The sequence below is a fragment of the Phragmites australis genome, chromosome 2 (assembly GCF_958298935.1).
Source record: "Phragmites australis chromosome 2, lpPhrAust1.1, whole genome shotgun sequence".
Lineage (NCBI taxonomy): Eukaryota > Viridiplantae > Streptophyta > Magnoliopsida > Poales > Poaceae > Phragmites > Phragmites australis.
This window is the reverse complement of record NC_084922.1, coordinates 13,399,067-13,425,944: the sequence shown is the minus strand read 5'-3', so window position 1 is coordinate 13,425,944 and position 26,878 is coordinate 13,399,067. Positions and strand designations below refer to the sequence as shown.

General features: G+C 40.1%; 2 protein-coding genes and 2 pseudogenes across 2 annotated transcripts; all 4 read left to right on the top strand.

Moving 5' to 3' along the window:
* The first annotated feature begins 2,931 nt into the window (after nt 1–2,931).
* LOC133900245 (pentatricopeptide repeat-containing protein At4g01990, mitochondrial-like) lies at nt 2,932–7,469 on the top strand (annotated as a pseudogene).
* Nucleotides 7,470–14,170: 6,701 nt separating this feature from the next.
* On the top strand, nt 14,171–14,713 carry LOC133903053 (formin-like protein 5). Its single transcript, XM_062344398.1, has one exon. The coding sequence runs from the start codon at nt 14,171–14,173 to the stop codon at nt 14,711–14,713; it is 543 nt and encodes a 180-aa protein (XP_062200382.1).
* LOC133900235 (14-3-3-like protein GF14-B) lies at nt 14,195–19,376 on the top strand (annotated as a pseudogene).
* On the top strand, nt 17,697–19,393 carry LOC133903042 (dihydrolipoyllysine-residue acetyltransferase component 3 of pyruvate dehydrogenase complex, mitochondrial-like). Its single transcript, XM_062344388.1, has 6 exons — nt 17,697–17,861; nt 17,981–18,100; nt 18,474–18,569; nt 18,644–18,746; nt 19,157–19,231; nt 19,323–19,393. The coding sequence occupies exons 1-6, from the start codon at nt 17,697–17,699 to the stop codon at nt 19,391–19,393; spliced, it is 630 nt and encodes a 209-aa protein (XP_062200372.1).
* The last annotated feature ends 7,485 nt before the right edge of the window (nt 19,394–26,878 follow it).

Below are 26,878 nucleotides of genomic sequence, written 5' to 3'. Positions count from 1 at the left end.
AGGAAAAAAATCTTATTTTGAATACGCCATTGGCTGATAAGTCCCATTCGCAAGGATGCCATTGCATGCAGTGCAGGCATACAACAGACACTTAGTCCAAAAGATGCTTTGCAGCTTAGAACAGAAGCACGTAGCAGTTTGGCCATGTTTAGTCCAATTTCTGTTGGTTTTTACTACTCAGAAATAGAAAACTGAACTATACAGTTTGCTTCTAAAACTAACTTTTAAGAAAAAAAACTGTCATTATTAATAGGAGCTAGAAACTAATCTGATTTTGAGGGATGATGTTTTGAGAGATATCATATATATTATAATTTTTTCATTCGTATCATAAGTCAATTTAAAAACAACTTTTAAAAACAACTTTTGAAATAACCTCGGTCCAACAAAAAGACCTCTAATCTAGTGATAGGTGGGGCTGAAGGCCGATGCATGCGGCTGGAGGCCGGTCATCTACTGTTGCGACGTAGCTAAACTCTGGACCACAAACAGCTTTCTCGAACGCACCTGAGCACGACAGAACAAAAACGTGTTGCGATCTCATATCCTGTATCAGGCTTCTCGGTTGGGTTTCAACCCACGGTTTGAAACCGATTTCAACCCGAAAAGTTAAAGCCAATCTAATTCAAACCTGCCCATTCTAATTGCTAGCCCAACCAAAACCAGCTTATTAATCATCTCAGCTCATTCCCTACCAAACTAAATCAGCCTAACTCAAAAACCAATCTACTAAAACCAGTTTTAGTGCAAATCATTTGCAAGTGTCCAGACAGCGTTTGCACAATGCAACACAGGAGCTTGTACGACCACTGCTATCTCCTGCAAATAGAGAAAAAAAAAGAGTGAGTGTATCTATCGAGATTCCCTTAACAGTGCGTTGAGCAAACGGAGAGCAAAGCATATTTGTTTATATCCAACTGGTTCGACTCTAATTTTTTTTTCTGTTCAAAAAAGAATATGCATCTTAGCATGTGACGAGGATGATATATTTCACAATAAGTTATATTTGTTTTTATTCTGATTATAAATTTTATTTCAAAAAGTAAAAATAAATAATCATAATCTAAAATTAATTTCACATTACAAATTTTTATAATTCACAATCTAATAAAAATAGAGTCTCTATATAATCTAGATCGTGATAATCACGATAAAAACAAGCAGAGGCTAAGTCGCTGTGTAAAGCTATTGGGTGATAATGTAGCTGGGATAAGATGTTATCGGGTAAAAATTTAAAATTAGATAATATGTTATCGTATTTATAATTTTAGTATTCGTATTTGTATTCGATACATCATTAATTAAACAATATATATGAGCGTATTTATCGAAATAAATAATACGGTATTGTATTTACAAATTTAGCAAATGATGTGTCGAATACGGATACTAAATTTATAAATACGATAATATATTATCTATTTCGATAAATACGCTTATATATGTTGTTTAATTTTAGATTTTTGCGGATGTTACCGACAATAAGATATACTCTTAGCACTGACAAAGTTTAGTTTTTTTAATAGTCTGAGAATCTAAATAGATTCCGTACAACTTTTCTCCCTTAACGGCAGAAGAGCTTTCGGAACTTGTGTGGTGGTCTCGGTTTCCCGCTAAAGCAGGGTTGGTAGGACTAAACAAAGAACTTCAGGCTCTGTTTTCCTAGAGCCTGTACTATTACCCTGTCCATCTTAAAGTCCCGAGAGAGCCTCGATATGGGGCGCTTAAACTTAAACAATGGCAAGAGCAGTAGATTACCACTATGTTGTTACGTGCGTGTTTGGTTTTCACCACAAAAGACTTACCAAATTTTAGCATGTCCATGAAATTTGGCTACCGTTCGATTTGTTACCAAATTTTGACGTGCTCACGACATTTTGGCATTAGCTAGCTACAGAACACTACCAACGCGAGCGAGCATAGTTTTTTGGCTGGGCTGCCAACGGTGCAAAAACTGAGGTGGTAGCATGTTACTGGCTGCACATGGTTCGAAAATTTATGGATTATCGAACTTTAAATGCCGCTCCCTCCGGTCACATATTTCGGTTGTGTGCGGTTAATATTTTTAAATTTTAACTACAAATTATTTTTTAGAATTTAGTTTGAAGATTTAAAAATGATACGAGTATATTCGTCTTAAAAAGTAGTTTTATAATAGTATAATTTTGTTATAGTCTATAAACATATTACATAAAAAATTAATAGTCAAATATATCTTTTGAGAACCGTATCAATATCTAAAACGATATTTATTTATGATTAGAGGATGTAATATCTATTAAACCATATATGATATGAAAGATTTGCCACAACTACTTTTGGTACACACAAAGTACTCCATTAGTTAATGGAGTAGTTACGCAAAGCATGAGCATGACATGGATGAGTGGTGTGGTTTCGTCTAGCAGATACAATCATTAGCGTGGTCTTCGGAACAAAAGCACAATCTTGCCTAAAGAAGAAAAGTACTAAGCATACTAGATGATGAGATGGTATATAGCACGATGAGGAAACGACAAAGGATCCTAAAGACCGGCAGAGATTAACAAGTGCCCAAGTGGGCTGCTCAAAGGCAATTTGCTGGAGACTAGGCTTTTGTTTCTTACTCCTAATCGAGTACTACTCGCCACCATTTGTTTAAACATGTATGATTGCGTGGTTAGATTCTTGAATGCGGCAGTCGTACTTTCAACAAGTGACAGAATATAGAATTATAAAATTTCAAAACAGACACATATATTTATAATTTTTGAATTTTAAAAAAATAAAAATAAAAAATTCCCCAGACGGCAGCTCGCTTTAGCGCGCGGCATGACTTGGTAGGCCAGCCCATGTAACTTAGCTTGGGCCGGGCTCGAGGACTGCTGCTGCCTTCTTCTTAAACCGCTCTTCACCAGACCAGCCATGCAGAACTGAGCAGCCGAGACCGAGCTCCCTAAACCCCAACAAAGCCCACAGAGACCAGGGCCAACAAACCCAACAGCCACCCATGCTGCGCGCGGCGGCGGCGGCGGCGCATCTCGTTGTCCCCGGCAAGATCGGCGCACGCGCAGGCGCAGGCACAGGCGGGTGGCCCGGAGAGGCGGGCGATGGAGGCGTCGTGGGTCCCGCTCTACACGAGGCTCGCGACGCTCCCCCCTGGCAGGGCGCCGGGGAGCGTGGCGGCGGAGCTGGACGCGTGGGTCCGCGAGAGGCGCCCGCTCTCGGAGGAGCAGATCGTCGTCTACGTCCGCAAGGTCCGCAAGTTCAGCCAAAACGCGTGCGCCCTCGAGGTGAGATCCTAATCCCCCCCCCCCCCCCATTTCCCCACGAAATGCTGGCCTCGTTTGGGTCGGGATGTACTTGCGCCTTCGTTTTGTTGTTTGATGCCACATTTGCACAACTACGCAATGAATTTTTATGAGAGACGTGATAAAATAGCGGGTTTTGGAGTTTGGATTGGCATAAGTGATCTGGTTTGGAGTTTGGACAGGCGAAGTGGGTGGATTGAAATGCTAGGGTTTTGATTGAAGCTCCATCTTTATTTTTTATGGATATTTTTAATTCATGTTCAGTTTTGGATGTGTACAGTGAAAAATGAATTGAATTTCTTTGTCTACTGCACCAATTGGTATGTTCACCGATTGGACTGATCGACTGGTTGTGTTGCAAACCACAGCAGAGAGGTTTACATTGTAGTTAAGACGGAACTTGGGTAGCTAACAGTGACTGAAAAATTAGGTGGCGTACCATGGTAGTGCTCATTGTGCCCGTGAACTTTAAGAGCTCCAGATAGGATAACATGATTATATCTATATTGTTTTTATTTTGTTTTACAGTATGAATCTCAAATAGGGATATCAATACTAGTAGTTTATATTCCATTGCGAAACAGTTCCCGCTGAAATGAATTATGATGAGATGTTGCCATTTCTACTCTTTTTCTAAAAAACTAAATATCATTGCTGACACTTTCACTATTTGACAAAGTTATAGGAAATAGATTCAGAGCATGATGATTATCTGATAAGATGTTTTGAGTCTCGACCGCAAAATATTGAGGTGAATTTTACTAAAGTGGCTATATATATGAACACTAATCATTTGCTGCAGCAGTGGTCCAGTACCTATAATTTTTAGTACTTAATACACTAGTTATATCCAAAGTTCCAAATAACCAATAAAAACTGAAAGAAGAATCAATTGTATACATGACCATGTGTTTGTGATTGTAATTTCGAAGAGAACTTTTCACCCCGTTATCTTATATCTTGTTGGTATTGTTCCCCTCTCTCTCATATGCAAATTTAAGTGTCACATACTGGGCACAAACAAGTGGCATGGACCAGGCATGTGATTCCTGTCTATCCAGGAATGTTAGTTAACAAAAAAAGTTGAATTCAGAAAATCAAAGGTTTTGTTGTTATAGTCATATAAGAACACAGCCCTAGCATTTGTGGTCTATTTGTTTCACAAACCCCACCCCCGCCTAAGTAACAACAAATTTGACTTGTAAGCTCCACATGCAGGCTAACATGTTGATTTAAAGCATCCACCCAGTCTGCAGATGTGTACAGGAGACACTCTGGACTGGTGTTTTTGAAACAAATAGGCCACAGATGCCGGGGCCATATGCTACATGTCAATGTATCCATAGTTTTCTGAAATTACAACCACAAAACCCCGGATTTTCTAAATTTTACTCTAAAAAAATAGCAACCGGGTGGAGTTTTCTGAATTGTAGTGTTTTTATTTATTCTAGGAACAAACTTGAAATTGAGTTGCAAGTTGTCGAAATCGAGCAATTTATAGATCTAAGTAATAAGTCAGTAGTATTGGAATATCTGAAAAAGCATGCATAGGGTTAGAATTAAGTCCAAAAGAATACATGCCATTATGATACAGAGATAGTATACCATGAGCGCACTTTTTTCCCAAAAAAATATATAAATAAATTGGTCAAAAACTAATTGCAGACGGTTGGATGCTCAGTTACGATCGATGTCATTTAGATTTAGACAACAAATCGAGAAAAAGGTACATGTGTCAGTGAGCTAGTTCAATCTGAAGGATGAATGTTGTGCTGTAATTAATAAGATTTATTGTTTCAAACAAACAATAGCTGGTAAAATTATAAAGACTTACATTTGTTGTTTCAAACAAACAATCTTTCATCTGCTGTACAAATAACCGCAGATCAGACACATATGGTTCAAGATTTGAGCCCTGAGGTCTACCACGTAAACATCAATGGTTAAGAATGGTTTTAAAAGGGTCAATTTCCAATTTCATGAAAATTATCTGTTATTAGCCCACAGTACACTACTGTTGAGCGGGGATCTCTATTCTCGCAAATGAATAGGCAAACCTAAAGAAAAATGTTCTAGAGGAAAGAAAAGTAAGACTAAACAACAGGAAGTGATGATTATGGTCTAACAATATAAGGTACAAAATGTGATAACGTTACAACAACACTTCAGGCTCCTCTCCTTGGTCCAAAAAATGGGGAGTAGGAAAGAGGAGGCATAAAAAGAAACTGGGTAGGAGCTTGCCAGCATGAGTTGCAGGTTGTTGTTTGGTACGCCTGGATCTACAACAAATAACATGCTGAATTCAAGCCCAACTCCTGACAATGCAAGTTTTGGTGGCTCCTTTGTACGTGCTATTTTTCATCTGAGTAAAAAAAGAAAAAGAAAAGAGTTACATGTGTTCTTTGTAATAATAACACCACAAGAAACTTGTTCCAACATGCTGGTTCTAGTGAGCATGTGCTTTTCAGATTTTTAATTGTATGATATATTCATATGTCCAAAATAATGATTGATTTCTAGTGTGGCTTCCTCGAGTATTCTGTTCTACTGGAACCATTGGAAGAGATGAATGTTCTGGTTTACAAAGCTATTCTTGTTCTCTGAGGGTTCTGTACCACTGGGACCATTGGAAGAGATAAACATTATGGTATTGAGAATTTATCTGCTGTTTTGGCGCAACAACTTTCTGAGCAAGGTATTTCTATGTTCACTATATAACATTTGGTCGTGTTGTTATGTTCCCAGCTTATGGACTGGATGGAAGCTCGTGGGGCAAAGTTGAATCCCAGGCATCACGCGGTGCGGCTTGACCTTGTATCAAAAGTGAGCGGGATACAAGCTGCTGAAGAATACTTCTGGAGCCTTCCAGATATATTTAAGTCAGTGAAAACTTATTCCTCTATGCTTAACTGCTATGCTGAACACAGGATGGCAGACAAAGGCCTGGAAATCTATGAAAAGATGAAAGCCATGAACACAACAACTTGATGTCCTTGTATCAAAAGACGGGCCAGCCAGAGAAAATCCCCACCGTATTTAAAGAAATGCAAGAAAGCGGTGTATGTGCAGATAAATGTACGTACTTTTTTTTTTGACAGAAAGCTATGTTACAGTGGATGACCTGGAATCCGCTGAGAGGTTCCTGGAAGAACTGCAGGAGGTGACCCCAGTTCACTGGTCCTTGTACACTATGATGGCTAACAATTACATTAAAGTAGGGCAGTTTGGCAAGGTGGAAGTGGCTCTACAGAAAGCTGAGGAAGTTATGGACAAGGGTGAGATGCCCACCTGGCATTACCTCCTCTCCCTCTATGCCCGTTCTGGCAATTCATCCGAGGTTAAGAGGATCTGGGAGTCTTTGAAGTTCGCATTCAAGAAATGTTCAAATAGAAGCTATCTGGTGATGCTTTTAGCTCTGAGAACAGTAGATGATTTTGGCTCCTTGCAGTCAATCTTTCAGGAGTGGCAATCCAGTCATCAGTATTATGACATGAGGATAGCAAATGTTATTATTACAGCTTACCTTGAGAAGGGTATGATAGATGAAGCTGAGGCTATCCGCCGGAGCGCCATGGCTCAGGGTCATTGCAAGGATAAGACGGTCTACATATTTGCAGAGTCCTATTTGGATAAATCAATGGTTAAAGAAGCACTTGAGATCTTGAGAGATGGACAGAACATGGTGAGGACGCACAAGTGGGTGCCATCGAAAAAGCTTGTGAACAGATTTCTGAAGCACTACGAAGAGGCAAAGGATGTTGATGGTATGGAGTCTGAAGAAGCTGGAATGCCTTGATGCAGAAGTTTATGAGGCCTTGATGCGGACATATATATCTGCAGGTAGAACAAACCCATCAATTGCTCAGCGCATCGAAGATGACGGGATTCACATAGAACCTGAGATAGCAAAATTGCTTAAAACTGTCTCCGGCAGTTAAAAGGGGAATGCTTTTTTTTAGAAATTGAGGAGGCTAATTTAGCTACTTCACCTTCATTATAGAGTGAAATGACATTATCTCGTGAAAAAACAGGAAGGAGGTACCTGCTGTACATGAATTAATGGGTTCTTTGTTTCCCCTTGCCATCTCCAATATTTCTGCATTATCCCCTGCAAGTGGAAGATTTTTTGGCATTTCATTTGATGCAATGCTAGCTAACCCCACCGGGCTATTGTGTCCATCTACTGCTAATACGATGCGGTTGTTTGCAAAAATTCAAACTTTATCTACAGTTGTCATGTTACCCAACGCCAACGGTCATGAGACAGGCGAAACGAAGCAATGTTAGTGATTTCTGTACATCTTATTTGCTCACGGTCTCACTCTAGTTAGGATTTTTTAATAATATTAAAATAATATAAAATCACAAAAATAATATCTATTTTTGTATAATTCACGTCTCTACATTTTTTTGTAAAAGTAATATCTATTTTTGTAAAACTGCATAAGTAGTACTATGTCGGCATTTCGTTTACCGACAGGGTACTTATCAATAGGTAACATACTGATAGATCCCTTGTCGTCATTTTTGTTGCCGACTGTAAACACTGTTGGCATAGTCTCGTGCCGACTGAATAAGTCGGTAATGGGAATGCCAACATAACCTCTTAACGGTGACGACAGGAATCCTGTCGATGGCCTATATGCTAGCAGGATTCTTGTCAGTGTGTGGCTCGCCGATAGGACATTGAATTTCACTTTTCGCAGGAATTAATTATTTTTTAGGAGAAAAAATTGTAGAGATATGAATTTCCATCGTGTGACACTGAATTTCGATGGTTGCGTGTACGAACAAACGAAGAGTAGGGCACAAATAACTCAAAGTACGAAGAAGTTATAAACGAAGTCATCAACAAGAGAGATGCAATTAACATAAATATAGTACGACAAGTACGAAACAGAGTATTCAAGCGTAGCTATACAAATAATATAAAATAGGTAGATCAAGGGTCACATCCTCCTCGACCCTATTGCTGGGCCCTCTACCACAATGACGGATCTGGTCTGTCGGATAGGTGGGGCGCGCCTGGATTGTCCTGGGTCTCCGGGATCGACGGATCGGCGTTCTCTAAAAAGGATCAACGCGTGCAATACAATGAGTATGAATGAAGTGTAAAAAGGTATGCCACAAAGCTTAACAACACGCTAGAAGTATAAGATATGCGAATCAACGCAATACTAAACGATCTAAATGAAATCCGGAAAATAACAGCCATCTGGAGTATCCGGATTGGTTCGGAGTATCCGGGTTCGGACCCTCCAGGTGACCCTTCGAAAGAGGCACTTGATTACTGTATTTTTATTTGACTGGCCCAGAGTATCCGGGTGAATCCGGAATATCCAGGCCATTCTCCGGGAAGGCTCTCGGCTAGCCACTACTCTAACTTAACCCGGAACCTCCGGGTTGGTCCGAACTATCCGGGATGTGCCGGACACTCCAAGTGAGGTTTCGAACGAAGCTCTCGGTTACTCAATAATGCAACTACCCGAAGTCTCCGGGTTTGACTGGATTATCCGGGTGACACAGACTTGAGTTCTTCACATCTTTCCCCTTGGGTGATCCGACTCACTTTACAAATCTGTGCTACACAAATGTGCATATACCCTATCCAAAAGATTCTAAACCAATATCGCACCCTAAACCCTAACCAATTTTGAACATAGTTCAACAGACAATTTCTGCTGAACCAGGAGTATTTGGGTGAGTCCAGAATATCCAGGTCAGCCCAGAAAAGCTACTCTCGATTGGATTTTTGGTCGATTCGAGTTGCGATCTTTTCCAAGCCTAAAGGGAATATGTTAGGGGTAGTCCAAGGGTCCTGGAACTTACTTATCAACTAGCAACACGACTCCAGAACTCATTTTTGACCAAAACTCTATTTTTGCTGCAAAAAAGATCAAGAACACCAAGAACTTCAAGAACTACTCGATTATTCCACGAAAACAAATATGGATTGGATAGATGAGTAGCTCATGAGCCAGAGAATGCAATGGTACTACATGCATACCTTGAATCCTCCACTTGAGCTCGGATTTTGGGAGAAAAGAGAGAGTGAGCTTGAGTGGGAGAGTGAGAGGGGAGCTGCTGCAGCTTAGGTGGGGACGTGGGGAGTGAGAGGAGGAGAGAGAGAGGGCAAGTGGGGTGCTGCCCACTTGAGAGAGTGAGTGGGTGAGGTGTGGGGCCCACATGTTAGACAAAAGAGTCCGTTTTGACTGTGAATTTAACTATTTTCTCTCCCGAATTTCCTTCTCTCATCCAATTGACTTTTAACGAAATGCAATGCATTAGCATTCTAAATTACCATTACATAAAATTAAACATAATGCTTAAGAAGCATGATTTTTTCTTAAATACGTGATTAAGAATTTGAGACGTGACACCAGGGTGGATGCATCATCGTGTGTATGATGCGTAGGCTGCGGGGCCTCAGGCAACTAAAAGAGGCCATGGGTAACAGGAGGCGAGGTGCAGCTGCCGGGGTGGATGCATCATCGTGTATGATGCGTAGGCTACCGGGCTTGAAGATACCTTGATCCAAGGGAGAACACGCTTCAGAGAAGGATCGGTGATGAGGACCTCCCAGCAAATGTGCCAAGCCATGGACCAGCTGAAACAAGTCAAGCACCAATTACACCAATACAAGGACCCATCACACGGAGTCGTGCAAGGAAACTACAGCAAGAGGTGAACTCTCTCCTTACTAAATTTGAATACAATACAAATGAGAATTTTATACTACCTAAATGTTCTACTTTTGAATTGCTAAGGTTTACGCATATTGGAGCTGCTGCTGGACCAAAGGAGACAAGTTACACCGAGAAGGAGACGAGTTACGCAGAAGCTGAACCATCACACTGACTCCTGACATCAGAGCCATGTTCCAAGAGACACACGCACAAACTGGTCAAGATTCACCATGCATAATGCACATGGACAGAAAGATAATCAAGTCTACTTTCACCTCCAACAAACGGCTCATCTTTTCGACTTCCCATTAAGGAGTAATGACCATTTAAGTGAAGACTGCCAGGGAGGCTAAAGATCACGCGAGGCTTCTCGGGAACCCATGTTTTCACCTTTTCATCTCCCTTTATTTTCGTGGAAACTTATAGAACTTTCACACCTAGCTAGGAAGGGTGTTCCTAGTATAAATACCTACTGTATCTAAGCCAAAGGGGGCACGATTATGAATTAAGAAAAATCCACCAGATGGTGTTTCCAGCCAAGAGCTGTTGAGTGACTTACCCCAAATTTCTTGCGAGTTCTTCATCGACTTGTGAGAGACCGATTCACTGGTATATATGTGAAGGTTCCTCTGGGACCCCCTAATTCATGCTCTACGGTTTCCAGTTAGGCTGCACCGTTTTGTGTGGATTAGTCCCGGTTTGTGGTTCTGCGGTCGTTCGGAGATCGAGTCGAAATCCATCAAGGTTTCGGTGCCTCTCTCCCCGTCGCTTGGTCGCAACCAACCTTGACCAGGTCTAAAGCTACCAGGTTTGTGTTCTTGAGTTCGTGGAGATCGAGTCGAGTCCAAGGATTCGGTGCCTCTCTCCTCGTTACTTGGCCACATTCCAACCTTTGTCAGGTATAAAGCTAGTTATCCCGCTGCATTTTTCAGCAAGTTATCTCTTGTCGTACCTACTGCCGTGAAGATCGGGCCAACCCACGGGTTTTCCCCTATCAATCGGAGTATCTGATGCGATGCTAGCCAAACTCCGATGGATATCAGAGGTTCCGAGCCCTCGAAAGTTCCAGTCTCCGGAGAGGGGGCGAGAGCGCGAGAGAGATGTGTAAAGCGTCGGTGAAAGAGGTGAATGGCTAAAAGATAACTGTTTATAAGGTAAATACCTTCTGTTGAAAACCATACATCGGATGTTTTGACCCAAGAATCGGATGCTTCGATCTGTGTAAAGTAACATAAATGATTGTGGGATAATACAAAGATCGGATGTTCCGATATGAGTGAAGTATCAGAAAATGGGATGTTCCGATATGTGTAATCTTCCAGATTTTCAGAGGATCTTGAGAGATAAGAATTGAATTTTGAACAATATTTTGGAGGAATCTACTAAGGATATCTTTAGATGTTTTATCCAGTTATGATAAGTGAACACTCGTACACACAAAACAATAATCATAAGTGAATTAACATGATTCGAAGATCAAAATGAATAAATTGGCAAGAAAAGAGCTAATAAATCTGACAATAAGCATAAGAGATAATATAAACCAAAGATGGTGATTTTTTTTTTGAGTTTTTGGACTTGTATGAATTCATTTATTGTACTAGCACCAAAATTCATTCAGAATGAGATCCCTAAGCACTTGAATTTACTTTTACCGCATAATTCACTCAAAGAGTTTCTTAATTGCTAAAATTTCAATTTATTCACATCTTTTGGTTTGTGGGTGCTCATTAAGAGACCAGCACTTTACCAAAAATATGTTCCCCATCTTTAGCTCAAAACACCTAGGCAAATGCAAGCAAGGAATGCAAGGAGTCAAGCCAAGTTTCGAGAATATAATATATTAAGCCCATTCCTTAACTCGTAAAACCTATACTCATCTAGGAGCTTGATGAAGATATCCATTAATTATTTTTCAGTCCTTACATAGCTTAGGACTATATCACCTTTTATTGCATGATCTCTAAGAAAATAATGTCGGATATCTACGTGCTTGGTTCGAGAGTGTTGGACGGGGTTGTTAGTATTTTTTAAGTGCTCTCATTGTCATACAGAAGAGATACATGATTCATATGGATTCCATAATCTTTCAAGGTTTACCACATCTAAAGTAATTGAGTGTAATAACTACTCGCCGAGACATATTCTACTTTGGTGGTGGATATGGCTACAAAGTTTTGTTTCTTTGATGACAATAGAACTAATGACATACCCAAGAATAGACATGTACCTGATGTACTCTTTCTATCCACTTTACAACCCACATAGTCGGCATTCGAATAACCGAGAAGATCAAAGCTCGAATCCTTAGGATACCAAAGCCCTAAGTTTGGGGTATGAACAAGATATATAAAAATACTCTTAACGGGTACTAAGTGGCACTACTTATGAGCGGCTTGAAATCTTGCACGCATGCACACACTTAACATGATATCTGGCTAGATGCACCAAAATAAAGTAATGAGCCAATCATGGAATAATATACCTTTTGGTCAACAGATTTACCATCATCGTTGATGTCGAGGTGTCCAGTTGATTTCATGGGGTGCGGATGGGTTTGGCGTTCACCATATCAAATCTCTTTAGCATGTCCTTGATGTATTTTATTTGACATATGAATGCTCCTTCTTTGAGTTGCTTTATTTGAAATCATAGGAAGAATTGCAACTCCTTCATCATAGACATCTCGAATCTTTTAGTCATCATTCTACTAAACTATAGATTGAAAGTTTTGTTAGTAGAGCCAAATATAATATCATCGACATATATTTGGTACACAAATAAATCATTATCAAGGTTTTCGGTAAAGAGAGTAGTATTGACTTTCCCAATTTCAAAATCATTCTAAACTAGAAAATCCTTAAGATACTCATTTCAAAATCATTCTAAACTAGAAAATCCTTAAGATACTCATTCCAGGCTCTAGGAGCTTGTTTAAGCCCATAGAATGCCTTATAGAGTTTATGAACATGAGATCGGAATTTGGGATCCTTGAAACCTAGGGATTGTTCAACATACACTAATTCTGAGATGAGTCCATTTAGGAATGCGCTCTTCACGTTCATTTGATATAGCTAGAAATCATGGTGGGTAGCAAAAGCAAATAATATGCGAATTAACTCTAATCTAGCAACGGGGGTATAAGTCTCACCAAAATTCAAACCATCGATTTGAGAGAAGTTTTGCGCAACCAATCTTGCCTTGTTCCTCGTGACTATTTTATTTTCATCTTGCTTGTTCCGGAAGACCCATTTTATGTCAATTACGTTTTGATCGGGTGAAGTTGTTTAATTTTCTTGCATTACCATCACCCAATCTGGATCCTCGATTGCTTCTTCTACCTTTAAAGGTTACAAAGAAGATACAACAGAGTAATGTCTCCAAAAATATTATTAGCGAGGTGATCTCTTTGTACACTTTCATAAACTCCTGGGTGTGGCACTTGAGGTTAAGATTCATTTTCCTCTTCTTCATCTTTATCTAGAAATGTGTTGTAGATGTCTTGATCTTGAGTTGAAGTGGGTGACTCCACTTGTATATATGAAGAGGAAGTAGAAGCTACTTCGGGTTCTTGTAGTCTAATTTCTCTAATCGTCATTATTATGATTGCTTCACTTGTAATTTTCTCATTACCTAGCATAATAGGATCAACTTGCTCTAATCAAAAGCCATTAGTTTCATCAAATGTCATATCACGCATAATTTTAACAATATCGGTGGTTTTGTTGAAAACACGGTATACATAAGCATTTAATCCATATCCAAGCAAAAATCCTTCGTTAACTTTAGAAACGAATTTAGAGGTTTTAGGCTTTTTATTTAGAATGAAACACTTACTCCCAAATACTCAAAAGTATAAGACATTTGTCTTGTTATCGGTGAGGAGTTCATAAGGAGTCGATGAAGATACACCCGGTTCGCCACATGACAAGCGGTATTGAAAACTTCCGTCTAAAAACGATCGGAGATCTTATACTCATCTAGCATTATTCTTACCGTCTCAATGAGTATCAATTCTTACTTTCGATCACGCCATTTTATTGAGAAGAGTAAGGTACAGAGAATTCATACTTGATCCCCTCCGCATAAAAAAACTCTTCAATTTACATATTTTTAAACTCACTCTCATTAGCGGTCCTAATATTATAAAATGAAATAACATTATCTCTCCTGCTTAAAAAAAATAACTAATAGATGTATCATCAGCCTTTTTTTTTCTACCCAGCTCTATCGCCTACGCCTGATCTTTTCGTCACACGACGTGCGTCCGGTTCTTTCCTTCTGCCCACGCCTCCCTCGCGCGACTCGAGCCGCATCCGCATCCGCATCCGCATCCGCTCCCACCACCTTCCCCGTCGCCAAGGCCGTGCGCCGCCGCCACGCCCCCCGAGCCTCCTCAACTCCTCGCCGCCGCCATGTCCTCCGCCCATCCTCAACCCCTCCCCGCCGCGCTGCCACGCTCCTGCTCCTCGCCCCATCGTCGTGCGTCGTCCCCCGCCCACCCGCTACCTGGAACCGCCCCCGCCCCCGCCCCCGCCCCCGCCCCCGCCCCCGCCCCGCCCAACGGTTCCTCAAATCACGCGAACTTCCCTCCCGATCCCGTCATTCCCCTCCGCGCAGATCAAGTTCGTCGTGCAGATCAGGGGGTTCTCCCCGGAGGGCTACATCGACGGCAAGAACGACCGCAGGCTCGACGATTGCCTCCGCTACTGCCGAGGAGGAGGGCCGAGGCCATGAGGACCGTGTAACACCCATCAAGGACTACCGTGGCAAGATCGAAACTGAGCTCACCAAGATCTGTGATGGCATCCTCAAGCTGCTCGAATCCCACCTTGTGCCCTCCTCCACTGCCCCTGAGTCCAAGGTCTTCTACCTCAAGATGAAGGGTGACTACTACAGGTAATATGATATGCATCAGGACTTTCGCATTTGTTATAGGATCATGGTTTTCATTTGACCAAAACATTTGTGATAATTAGATACCTTGCTGAGTTCATGACTGGGGCTGAGAAAAAGGATGCTGCTGAGAACACCATGGTGGCATACAAGGCTGCCCAGGTCAACAACTTTTTATTTCGTTTCTTGATTGCAATTTCAAATTTTGTTGGTGAAGCGTGATTCTTGCATCATTATTTTTTTCACTGCACATTTTATTACATGTACTTTATTTCTGAAGAAATGGTTTGTGGTGCAATCAGGATATTGCTTTGGCTGAGCTGCCTCCAACTCACCCGATTCGGCTTGGGCTGACACTTTACTTCTCAGTGTTCTACTGTGAGATTCTTAACTCAACTGATTCGCCTGCAGTCTTGCAAAGCAGGTTAGTTTTTCTGCATCAATAGATGTTATGTTAAAGTATTATCTCTGTGGATGTGCAATGCTTGTGTAGGGAATTGCTTATCTGTTTTTGATGATGTCAAGGTGGTGATTATATGATGAATTACTCAATACATCTTGATTTTCTGATAATTAGTAGTGACCTTTAGTCTGCGGGTGATATGTATTGTGTATTCCTTTTGTTAGCGATGCTATTATGAGTGCTGTTTTGAGAACATTTTTTGTAACATTTTTAATTTAGCAGAAGGGAGAAAATAATAGGTTACAGTATATTAGTTATGTATCACAAGATTATCACACTACCATTTGCACTATATTACCTTTTTTTTCTCATGTTCTACATCTCTAGACTCAATGCAGCTCATTCTTTACTTTGGGGACATTTTTATGTTACTTTTTTCCGGAGTAGAAAGCCTGCAGATATGGGACATCACAACAGAAATAATAGATAATTGATTTTAGTTGTCATGCCTGCAGTAGAAAATATGTGTGTTTTTTATGCAAGGGTAGGTTCGTGCATTCTTTGTGATATGGACAGGAAACCTAACATTTAGGTTTCATACTATTCTGTCATTGACTAATAGAACAATGGAAATTTCATGGAATCAGTATGTTGGGAGACAAGTGTGCCCACGAGAAAAAGGGATCCTATTGGTGTACCTAAACTTATATTATTATCAGCCTTAAGTTGACCCTGAGTTTGTATTACCTGTCACGAATTTCAGTCTGTCCTTGAGCTGCTCTTCATATTCTTTTACATCAGTGTCAAAGTGACTTTAGGAGAATAAAATATTAAATTATGTTCTGCAGTAGTTCCCATTGCTGGTTCTTAGTTTAATCAGTACCCTCAGTAGCTAATAAAAAATCACAGGTGTTTGATTGTTTCTTCTCCATAGTGCAAGGCAGCAGTAATTCAGCTTTTTATGGGTCTATACTTGGTCAAATTTGTACATCAGTGTCAAAGTGACTTTAGGAGAATAAAATATTATATTATGTCAAAGTGACTTTAGGAGAATAAAATATTAAATTATGTTCTGCAGTAGTTCCCATTGCTGGTTCTTAGTTTAATCAGTACCCTCAGTAGCTAATAAAAAATCACAGGTGTTTGATTGTTTCTTCTCCATAGTGCAAGGCAGCAGTAATTCAGCTTTTTATGGGTCTATACTTGGTCAAATTTGTTTCTGACAGTAAACTGTGCGAGGCTTATTAGTGTTACTAAATTGCAATGCACTTGATCCTGTCAAATATCATTGCTTAGCCATGCACTTAAATGATATTATCCTGCCTGGTTCTGGAGTAGTCTACAATTAAAAGAATAACTTTTTTCATCATCTAGAGTTTGTTTCTTAATTGAGACTGTTGTCACATGACATCATGCTGATGTCCCTCCTTTGCAATTGGCAGGATTTTGATGAGGCCATCTCGGAGCTGGACACCCTAAGCGAGGAGTCCTACAAGGACAGCACTTTGATCATGCAACTCCTTCGTGACAACTTGACCCTCTGGACTTCCGACATCTCGGTAATCATCCATTTCCCAAACATAAAGTTCTACTCACACTCTTTACTTTCCTGAAACCATCCCGATTCCTTAACAATTGCATGCTTGTCCTCAGGAGGACACCGCTGAAGAGATCAGGGAGGCTCCCAAGCGTGACTCCGGTGAGGGGCAGTAAAGTTGGTTTGAACAGGTTTAGTTGGATTTGGTATGAGAAAAAGACTTACTTCCTTTTGAACGTATTTTGTTTCAAAAAAAAAAATTATGATGCAAAGGACTATATATTTGTGCTTGGCCGTATTTATTGAAGACATAGTTTTTTTTTTAAATGTCTTGCGAGATTGTTTCATTGTGTTAGGAACAACCTAGCTTCAGTTATTCTTTTAGTATGACTGGAAAGCACAACAAGAAAATATATTCATTTTTTTGCGAGGAAAAATATGTCCGGTTTGGTTTTTTACTAAAACTGGACATGGTTTTCTTTTTGTGAGGGATATGTGATAATGATTTAAATATAAGCTGTTGGATCACTACAGATGAACAGCAACAGAATGCATGTGAACATTTGTGAGTTTAAATCAAAACCCAATTTATTTTGATATGATTCAGAGCACAAAAGTTGGTTGGTATCATTAACAAAGCTATTTTATTGTGCAAGATGCGATAAGTTAATCAAGTTGTCTTTTCACCCTATTGCCTGCTTAAGTGCAGCTAGCACCATTTTCATATTTATTTCAGTACATTCTACTTGTCCTATATGCATGCAGCTGCCTAGGTTTCAGACTTTTTCTACTCCTGTTTTTTCTCTTTCGAAAACTTGTTTCCCTGATTACTTTATTGTTAACAGCTTGACAAAGTGAGTGCTGGAGTTCTCGTAGGGACTGGCATGGGTGGCCTTACAGTGTTTTCCGATGGTGTTCAGAATCTCATTGAGAAGGGATACAGAAAAATTTCACCTTTCTTTATCCCGTACGCTATAACTAACATGGGCTCAGCGTTGCTTGCAATGGATGTTCAGTCTCTTCAATGTTTGCCACTTGTTGAGTGTTTTGTTTCATGTTGTTCCTCCATGAATTTTAGTCATTACTTTGAGCATACTACTAAGAGTTTCTATTTAGTCACATGAACTGCTTTATGTGCTTAATCAGTGATGCTCTGGTTGAACAATAGGTTATGGAGAGCCTGGAGCATGCAATGAAGCGTGATGCACCAATAATTGCAGAATACTTGGGAGGGGCAGTGAACTGCGATGTTTACCATATGACTGATCCTAGATCACATGGACTGGGTGTATCATCTTGTATCACTAAGATCTGCCTTGGGGCGTCTGCTTCACGTAGGACGATCTGGTCCACTGCTGCTACTACGATCTGAGAGGGCACGAGTCGGGCTTCTCCTTGGTTTTGATTTCTAGGTTTCGGTTGGATTGGATTTGGGGTGGTATTGACTGCATAAATTGATTGATAAAAGGTTTTGAATAGAAGGGACAAGAAGGGGATATGCATTTTTTGAGTGAAGGAGATTGTGTGATCCAAAACATGTTGCATGGCTCATTTGAGTTCCGTTGCAACGCACAGGCACTCAGCTATTAGGGTAAGTTACCCTAAATTTGCCCAATGTGTGTTTTCTTTTTTTTTTTTGTTTTCTGACTTGTACATTGTAGGATGCAGACAAGAAGGGAGTTGGTATAATTGCTGAGGAGGTGAAGCAGTTGGCTCAAAGAGCAAAGGAGAATAGCTTAAAAGCAGCAGATTATGAGGTATGGAGAACATAGTAGCTGCTAAGTACGAACCAAAAAAGAATTCCTTGACAACTTTGGTGATTTATTTTCAGGGTGGCACGTTCACTGTATCAAACTTGGGAGGTCCCTTCGGAATTAAACAATTCTGTGCCATCATAAATCCTCCTCAGTCAGCAATATTGGCCATTTGTTTTGGTAATGAGTTCTCGAAGATTTGCATCACAATTTCGCTTATGTGCTGCTCTCTTGCTCATGTTGTTCAGAAAAGTAACAGTAGCATTATGCATTTATACCACTTTTCTGTTGTTCTGAAAAGCGTATTTTCTGATTTGTGCAAACCTGGTACCCCATTTTGGTATGGGGACTAGCATTTGGACACAGAAATCATACATAATCTTGAATCTGGCACTGCTAGCTAATGAGTAACATTCGGTCCTATAAATAGGGCTTATAAGTTAGAACATAGAAATTTAGGTGGTATTTGTTTTGTTTGTGCAATACTTTGTAAGTTTAAATGATAGATAGCTTTAAGTTATGCTAGAACGTCTGATGTTCTTTCATTAGAAATGGTTTCTCTGTTAATCACATTTCTTTTTCTTGAGCAGCTGAGAAGAGGGTGATACCAAGTGGCACTGATGCTCAGTATGAGTTCGGTTCATTCATGTCAGCTACGCTGAGCTGTGACCACAGGGTTATTGATCTTTCTGCGACCTTGTACTGTAGAGTGGACGAGAAATTAACTTTTTTTGTTCATTGAACAACCCTGTGCAGGTGCAATTGGCGCGGAATTTCTGAAAGTGTTAAAGGGGTATATTGAGAACCCAACGTTAATATTGCTGTGAAGTTAGTATGACCAAGACAATTCTTGTCAAAGTTTTTGAATAACTCGTCGAACTGTGCTGTCTCCATTTTGTTCAAGAATCTGATCACGGTTTGGAGGACCTAAAAAGCAAGAGCACGGAACCAACGCAGCAGGACCTGATTCCTGGATTAAAAGCCTTTTTTTCCTTTTGTTTTCCGTTTTTGGTTGTAACCAGTGTTACACTGGAAAATAGGATCAACTTACAAGCCTCATTGAGACAATTTTTTGGTTAACAATGTTAATGATCTTGAGTCAACAGTATTATCGTGTATAAATTTTCAGTTTTCGTTGCAACGTACAGTTACTCAGCTAGTCTCCTGAAAAAACAGGAAAAAACAGGAAGGAGGTACCTGCTGTACATGAATTAATGGGTTCTTTGTTCCCTCTTGCCATCTCTAATATTTCCGCATTATCCCCTGCAAGTGGAAGATTTTTTAGCATTTCATTTGATGCAATGCTAGCTAGCCCCACCGGACTATTGTGAGAATCTAGTGCTAATACGATGCAGTCGTTTGCAAAAATCCAAACTTTCTCTACAGTTGTTATGTTACCCAACGCCAACGGTCATGAGACAGGCGAAACGAAGCAATGTTAGTGATTTATGTACATCTATTTGCTCACGGTCACACTAGTTAGGATTTTTATAATAATATTAAAATAATGGAAAATTGCAAAAAAATATCTATTTTTGTAAAATCGTAGAAGTAGTACTCTATCGGTATTTCGCTTACTGACAGGGTACCTATCAGAAGACGAGATGTCGTTAGACCACTTGTCATTTCTGCTACCAATTGTGAACTCTGTTAGCATAGTCTCGTGTTAACTGGACAAGTCAGTAATGGAAATGCCGACAAGATCCATTAACGGTGATGATAGGAATCCTGTCGGTGGCCCATATGCTGACAAGATTCCTGTCAGCGTGTGGCTCGTCGAAAGGGCATTGGATTTCGATTTTCGCAGGAATGAATTATTTTTGTAGAGAAAAAAATGTAGAGACGTAAGTCTCGATCATGTGACACTGGATTTTGATTGTTGTATGCATGAACAAATGAAGAGTAGGGCGCAAATAACATAAAGTGCCAAGGAGTTCTAAACGGAGTCATCAACCAAAGCGATGCAATTAACATAAATATAGTACAACAAGTACTAAACAGAGTATTCAAGTGTAGCAATACAAATAATATAAAATAGGTAAATCAAGGGCCATGTTCTCCTCTAGCCCTCTTGCTAGGCCTCCTCTACCACAACATTGGATCTGGTCCGTCGGATAGGACAAGGGAGCAGCTGGGTTCCTAGGGCGAGGCGCAGCCGCCGGGGTGGATGCATCATCCTGTGTATGTTGCGTAGGCTGTGGGGCCTCAAGCAACCAAGAGAAGCCCTGGGTGATGAGAGGTTCCACGAACCAGTCGTCCAAATTGTGCTCGTAAGTACTTGAGGAATGAGAAGCAGCAGGCATGAAGGTCCCAGAGTACCACTATGAACCTGTGATTATGAATAAATTTTTTAATAGATATAAATGCAAATAGAAGAAAACAAATTATGTTAAAACGAAATAACATACCTGGTAAGGGTCCCATCCACCCTAGTGTGAAAACGAAAGTGAGCCCAAGTTGTAGCACCTGGGCCGACGTGCCCTCCTGCCTAGGTGAGGGATTAGCATTGTACGTGGTGGTGAAGATGTCCTCCTAGACATCTCAGCCATGTCGTCACGTCTAGGGCGGCAGGAAGCACAATGTATGGCATTGTGACAGCATTGTTGAAGGATTGAGATGACGACCTAGAGGGGGTGAATAGGCCTTTTTCCTAAATTCCTCCAAACAAGCTAAAACTTCGCCTTAATGAAATTAAATACAAAATTAAAGCTACTCTAAAGCAGGTAACAAGGTGCAATCCTATATGAGATATAAACACTAAAATTAACACAAAGCAATTTATGAACTTGCAATAAGTAAAACAAATATGCGACATAACCGAAAGACGGAGACACGTTGATGTTTTTCCCAAAATTCGGATCCTTGAGGGGATCCTATGTCAGCGTTGCACTATGAGCTATGGCTAAATAGGTGTAGGACCAAGGATACCGACTAGAGGGGGGGGGGGTGAATAGGCGGTTTTAAAAACTAATTGCTAATCGATAAAAAAAACTCGCGAAAACAAACTAAGGATCACTAGAGTAATAAGTAGAACAACTAAGAGCTAAGTTGAGGTTTACACATCTAGGGTGACATGCAATAATTTATAATCTAGGAAGATAAATTACTTGAAGTAAATTGCATGAAAGTAAATAACTCAATGATAAGATAAATAGCTCAAAGATGACACAAGAGATTTTTTCCTGTGGTATCAGTGATTTGCCGATCACCCCTAATTCATGTTGAGGTGAGTTCAAACTTCAAACGGCTTCTCTATCAAGTATTCAATTCTCACACGAGAAAGGGCTCATACTGAGCAACTTGACCTTAAGCCGGAAATGAGCAAGAATTACTCAAAACCTCGATTTCACTAGCTAAGCATTTTACCAATTCGGCAAGGCGTGCTCAAACCTCTCACAATCACCACCGCGGCTCCTTCACAATCTTCCTTAAAGGGATCGATGGTGCCACAACCTCCAAGCCGTCTAAGAGGCGGCAATCTCCAAGAGTAATAAGTTGATGATGCTTGCTTGAAGGATCACAAGTGCCTACTTGCTCAAACTCTTTGAAATTATGCACTAGTTGCTCTCAACCTCTCAAAGATGCAATCACCAAGTTAATGGAGAGGGAGAGTAAGGGCAAGAGCTCAAGATGTTGAATTTATGTGCTAGGGTCAAGGGGATGCATTCAATGAACCAGCCATGCCCTTATTTATACCCCTCTACTCAAAAACTAACAGTTGCTGCCGTTCTGACAGTTCTGCTCAAGTGGTGGTCAGACTGCAACACCATTGGCAGTCAGACCGCCCCCGTACAACGGCTACAGACAACGATTGAAATTAATTCTGACACAGCCTGGCGGTCAGACCGCCATCCTTCTCGGTCAGACTGGCACAACCTTGGCGGTCAGACCGGCGGACCCTGCAGTCAGACCGTAGGACCCAAAACTCTCTGTGTGATTCTCGGTCAGATGGCACACCCTTCGGTCAGACCAAGACTTGGTTTTACTCAATGTTTTGAGAAGATTTTATACAGTGGTTAGACCACCCGAAGGGCTGGTCAGACCGCCACTCTCAAAAGAGTAAGACTTCCCTAGTTCAATATACAGTGGTCAGACCACCATCACATAGAAGCTCCCAAATACAGTCTTTTCGACGGATTTTCTCAAACTATAATTTTCAACTCTAAATAAAATGCAAGTTTGAGCAATTTAGCACCACAAAAACCTTAAGTAACCATATATCAACCCCTCTTAATAGTACGGCACTTATCCTATCAATCCGGTCATTTTTTTCTTCTCTAATCTTCGTTGACCGGTAAAAGAGAAAATACACTACAATTATACCTTTGCCTTGAGCTAGCCATTCTTCATGTTTTCCATTCATGCAACTTCTAGCTCCGCAACATCTTTGTGACTAACCTTTTCATAACTTATTCAAACATGTTAGTCCATAAAAGATATATTGTTATTAATTGCCAAAACATGAATTAGGGGCCTATATGCTTCAATCTCCCCCTTTTTGGTAATTGATGACAATAAAACTAAGAAGTGGTGTGATTTAAGTTTTGAGCCCACTTTTAGACATTAGCAAAAAGAAGACTCGAAGGTGAGTATTTATAGCAAAAATTACAAGTATATGAGATTGAAAATAATTCGCTATAAAAACTCAAGTCAAGGTAGGCTCCCCCTAAACATGTGCCCATAAGATTAAAGAGAAGATAAATGGCACAAGATAAAGATTTAATGAAATTTTGGCGGAGTTTACCTTGCTTTCTTGGATCCGAGGAAGAGAATATAACCAAAGGTATTTCCAATACAAACATATCATTTCAACTCATTTTCCTCGAGATATCCATCAAAGTTAGAACGTATGATCACACCAATTAAACATAGTTCAATAATTAAGCAAGGTTCAACAATTAAACATAGTTCAATATGGTACTAATGCAAACAAAAATTAAAGAACTACATAGATCATCATGCAACCAAAATAAAACACTTCTTCCAACACTTCTTCTCCCCTTTGGCATCAAATGCCAAAAAGGTCTACTCATCATGCGGAGGAGGTGGAGGATAGACATTATAAAAGTGCTCGGAGAAGCTACCAAAGCAGCTAGAGAGGGTATCAAACTGATGCTGCAAATTCTGCTGTCCAAGAGATATGTTGTTAAACATGTTAGTTAACTCTTGGTTATGAGTGTTCAACGCTGCAATATCTTCACGAGCAAGAGCAATAGCATTCTGAGTGGCATTGATGATTGGCTGATAGAAAGATTGGGGAGGATTGGCCTGAAAAGAGGCAAACTATTGCTAAATGCTCTGCTGGTTGTTGTGCTGAATGGAGACCATATAGGGATCAAAGAACCCTATTGGAGGTACCACTGAGGGGGGACTGGTTCTGGAGCAGGCTGAGGTGGAGCAACATAGTGCTGAGGCTCATTATGCTGTCCTTCCTGAGCTGCATGCTGACCCTTCCGTAGAATACTTGGGTTTACTTGAAAGGCCGATATCCCAAATGCTACAATCACATGAAGATCTCTGAAACTTTGTCTTCATAAGAATAAGGGATATAATGTATGGAGCAAAATAAAGATTTGGAGTTATTCTCATGGTGATATCGTCAATGGCTTTGAGCATAAACTTGATCACGTTAATCTTTCTCCTGTTTATGATATGGTTAATGATATTCCAATAAAAGTCCCTAATAGCATCACTGTTACCACTCTTTGGAGCAAAAGTGGCTCTAGCAATTTTGTTAATTGTAGCAGGGAGCACCTTTAAGCCTGTAACCATCTCAAGAGTGACTTTAGAGACAACCCCTATTGGTTCATAGAATACACTCCAAACTTCTTCTTCCAAGAATTCTTCATTGTTGATATCGATAGTGTCATAGACAGTATCAAAAGCAATTCTGATGGCATGAGCAAAATCCCTGAATGAAGCTTTATATTTCCTAGATCCAGTCATCCACTCAAGTTTTTGAGAATTGTGAGATATCTCAACAGTAGCATAGAATTGTCGAATGACTGTTGCATTCCAATCACACTTGAAATTGACAAACTTATAAAGACCTAGCTCTTGAAAGATATTAGTTATGACAGTCATGCTAAGTTGATTTCTCACATAAACCCAATCAATCCATTTATGATCAAATATGTTCTCGCGCAAGAGATGGCCATAAAAAGCATCTCGTTGTGTCATGGTATAAAAGTGAGGTAGAGTTGCATCATTATCAAGACTATACTGATATGTATTTCGGGCCCTAGTATATTCAGTTGAATTCTAATTTTTCTTATGCCTAACATAAGCTTGATAGTTTATCTCAGTATCCTCATCACTAGCATCATCCACATCAAAATCAACATTACCAGCATAGGATGAAGCTTCCTCACCAATATCTTGTGAGGGCACCTAATCAGAATCACCATGATCACCTTTTGACTCTGAATCTGCCAATCTTCTTTTACCCTTGCCCCGACCAACCAACAACTTTCTCACCTTCCTTCTAAGAACACTTCCTCCTCCACTGATCATATGATATATCACAATGCATTAGTTAAAGTAAAAGATTGACACAAGATGAAAAACAGAGAAAAACTAGCTTTGCTGCCGCTGGCGGTCAGACCGATGAAGGCCGCGGTCAGACCACCGGCCGGCAGACAGCCCTCCTTCGATCAATTTTGATGAATATATGAGGCAAATTGAATTCCCATCTCACCAAACCTTGAGAATATCATAATAGAGATGCTAGCAACTAATTCCAATAGAGTTCATCTCAAATCCATGCCTCAAATTATAGATCACACCTTTCAAACCCTAAGCACAAAAATCCTAAAAAAAAGGTAAAAAGAGTAGGGATCCAAAGATCACTGAGAGGCCATGAGAGAGGAATTCGCGGTGAGACAGGAGAAACTCTCAGATCGACCGGGGACCGAAGATTTGTCTACCTTGAGTTTCTTACCGAGAGCACGTTTGTGTGGAGAGAGAGAAAAAGAAGATACTCGGTGGAGAAAAAGGATGGGGACCGGAGGAGATAAGGTCGACCTAGACAAAACCTTCGGTGGCGGTCAGACCGCCAGAGTCCAGAGACACCAAACCTCTCTGTATAGATCGGCAGTCAAACCGGAGAGAGAGAGAGAGAGAGAGCTGCGGTCAGACCGTTGGAACATGAGCCTTTTTGAACTTTTGAGGATAGAGCTATAAAGAGAGATGCAAGGTAACATATGATCTTTTGATATAGAAAAAGAGAAAGAAACATATGTAACAAGTCATAACCAAGATTATTGAAAAATAAACTTGAAATTTAATATGCAACAAATTTGCATATTCAAAGGAAATAAACATGAACAAGATGAGTATGTAAAGCATTAAGAACAAATGCTTGATCATGAAAATGCATAAACATCATGTGACTAAAGTTTCAAGCAATATTTGAGAAGTCGATGACATTAAGCTCATTTCTTAATTTACAAAAATGATTCTCCTCTAAAGGTTTGGTGAAGATATCTGCTAGTTGATCTTCGGTTCGAACACTGTCTACTAGGATATCGCCTTTGCTTACATGATCTCTAAGAAAGTGATGGCGAATATCTATATGGTGGGTTCTAGAGTGTTGGACCGGATTTGTGACTATTTTCACGGCACTCTTGTTGTCACACAAAAGAGGCACTATTTTGAAAACAACACCATAATCTAGCAAAGTTTGTCTCATCCAAAGCAATTGAGCACAATAACTACCCGCGAAAACATATTCCGCTTCAGCGGTAGAAAGTGCTACGGAGTTTTGTTTCTTGGATGACCATAAAACTAGCGATCTACCAAGAAATTGGCAACTAACGGATGTTCTTTTCCTATCAACTTTGCAACCCGCATAATCGAAATCTGAATATCCGATTAGCTCAAACTTAGCACCTTTAGGATATCAAAGCCCTATACTAGGAGAGAACTTTAAATACCTCAAAATGCGCTTAACGGCCATCCAATGACATTCTTTGGGAGATGCTTGAAACCTTGCACACATGCATACACTAAATATGATATCGGGCCTAGATGCGGTAAGATAAAGCAAACTACCTACCATTGATCTATAAAGCTTTAAATCTACCGGTTTACCTCCCTCATCAAGATCAAAATGACCATTTGTTCCCATAGGAGTATTGATAGGCTTTGCATCTTTCATACCAAACTTTTTCAATAAATCATTCAAATACTATGATTGGCTAATAAAAGTTCCATCTTTGAGTTGCTTGATTTGAAGTCCGAGAAAGAAACTCAATTCACTAATCATAGACATTTTGAATTCCTTAGACATCATTTCTCCAAATTCTTCACAA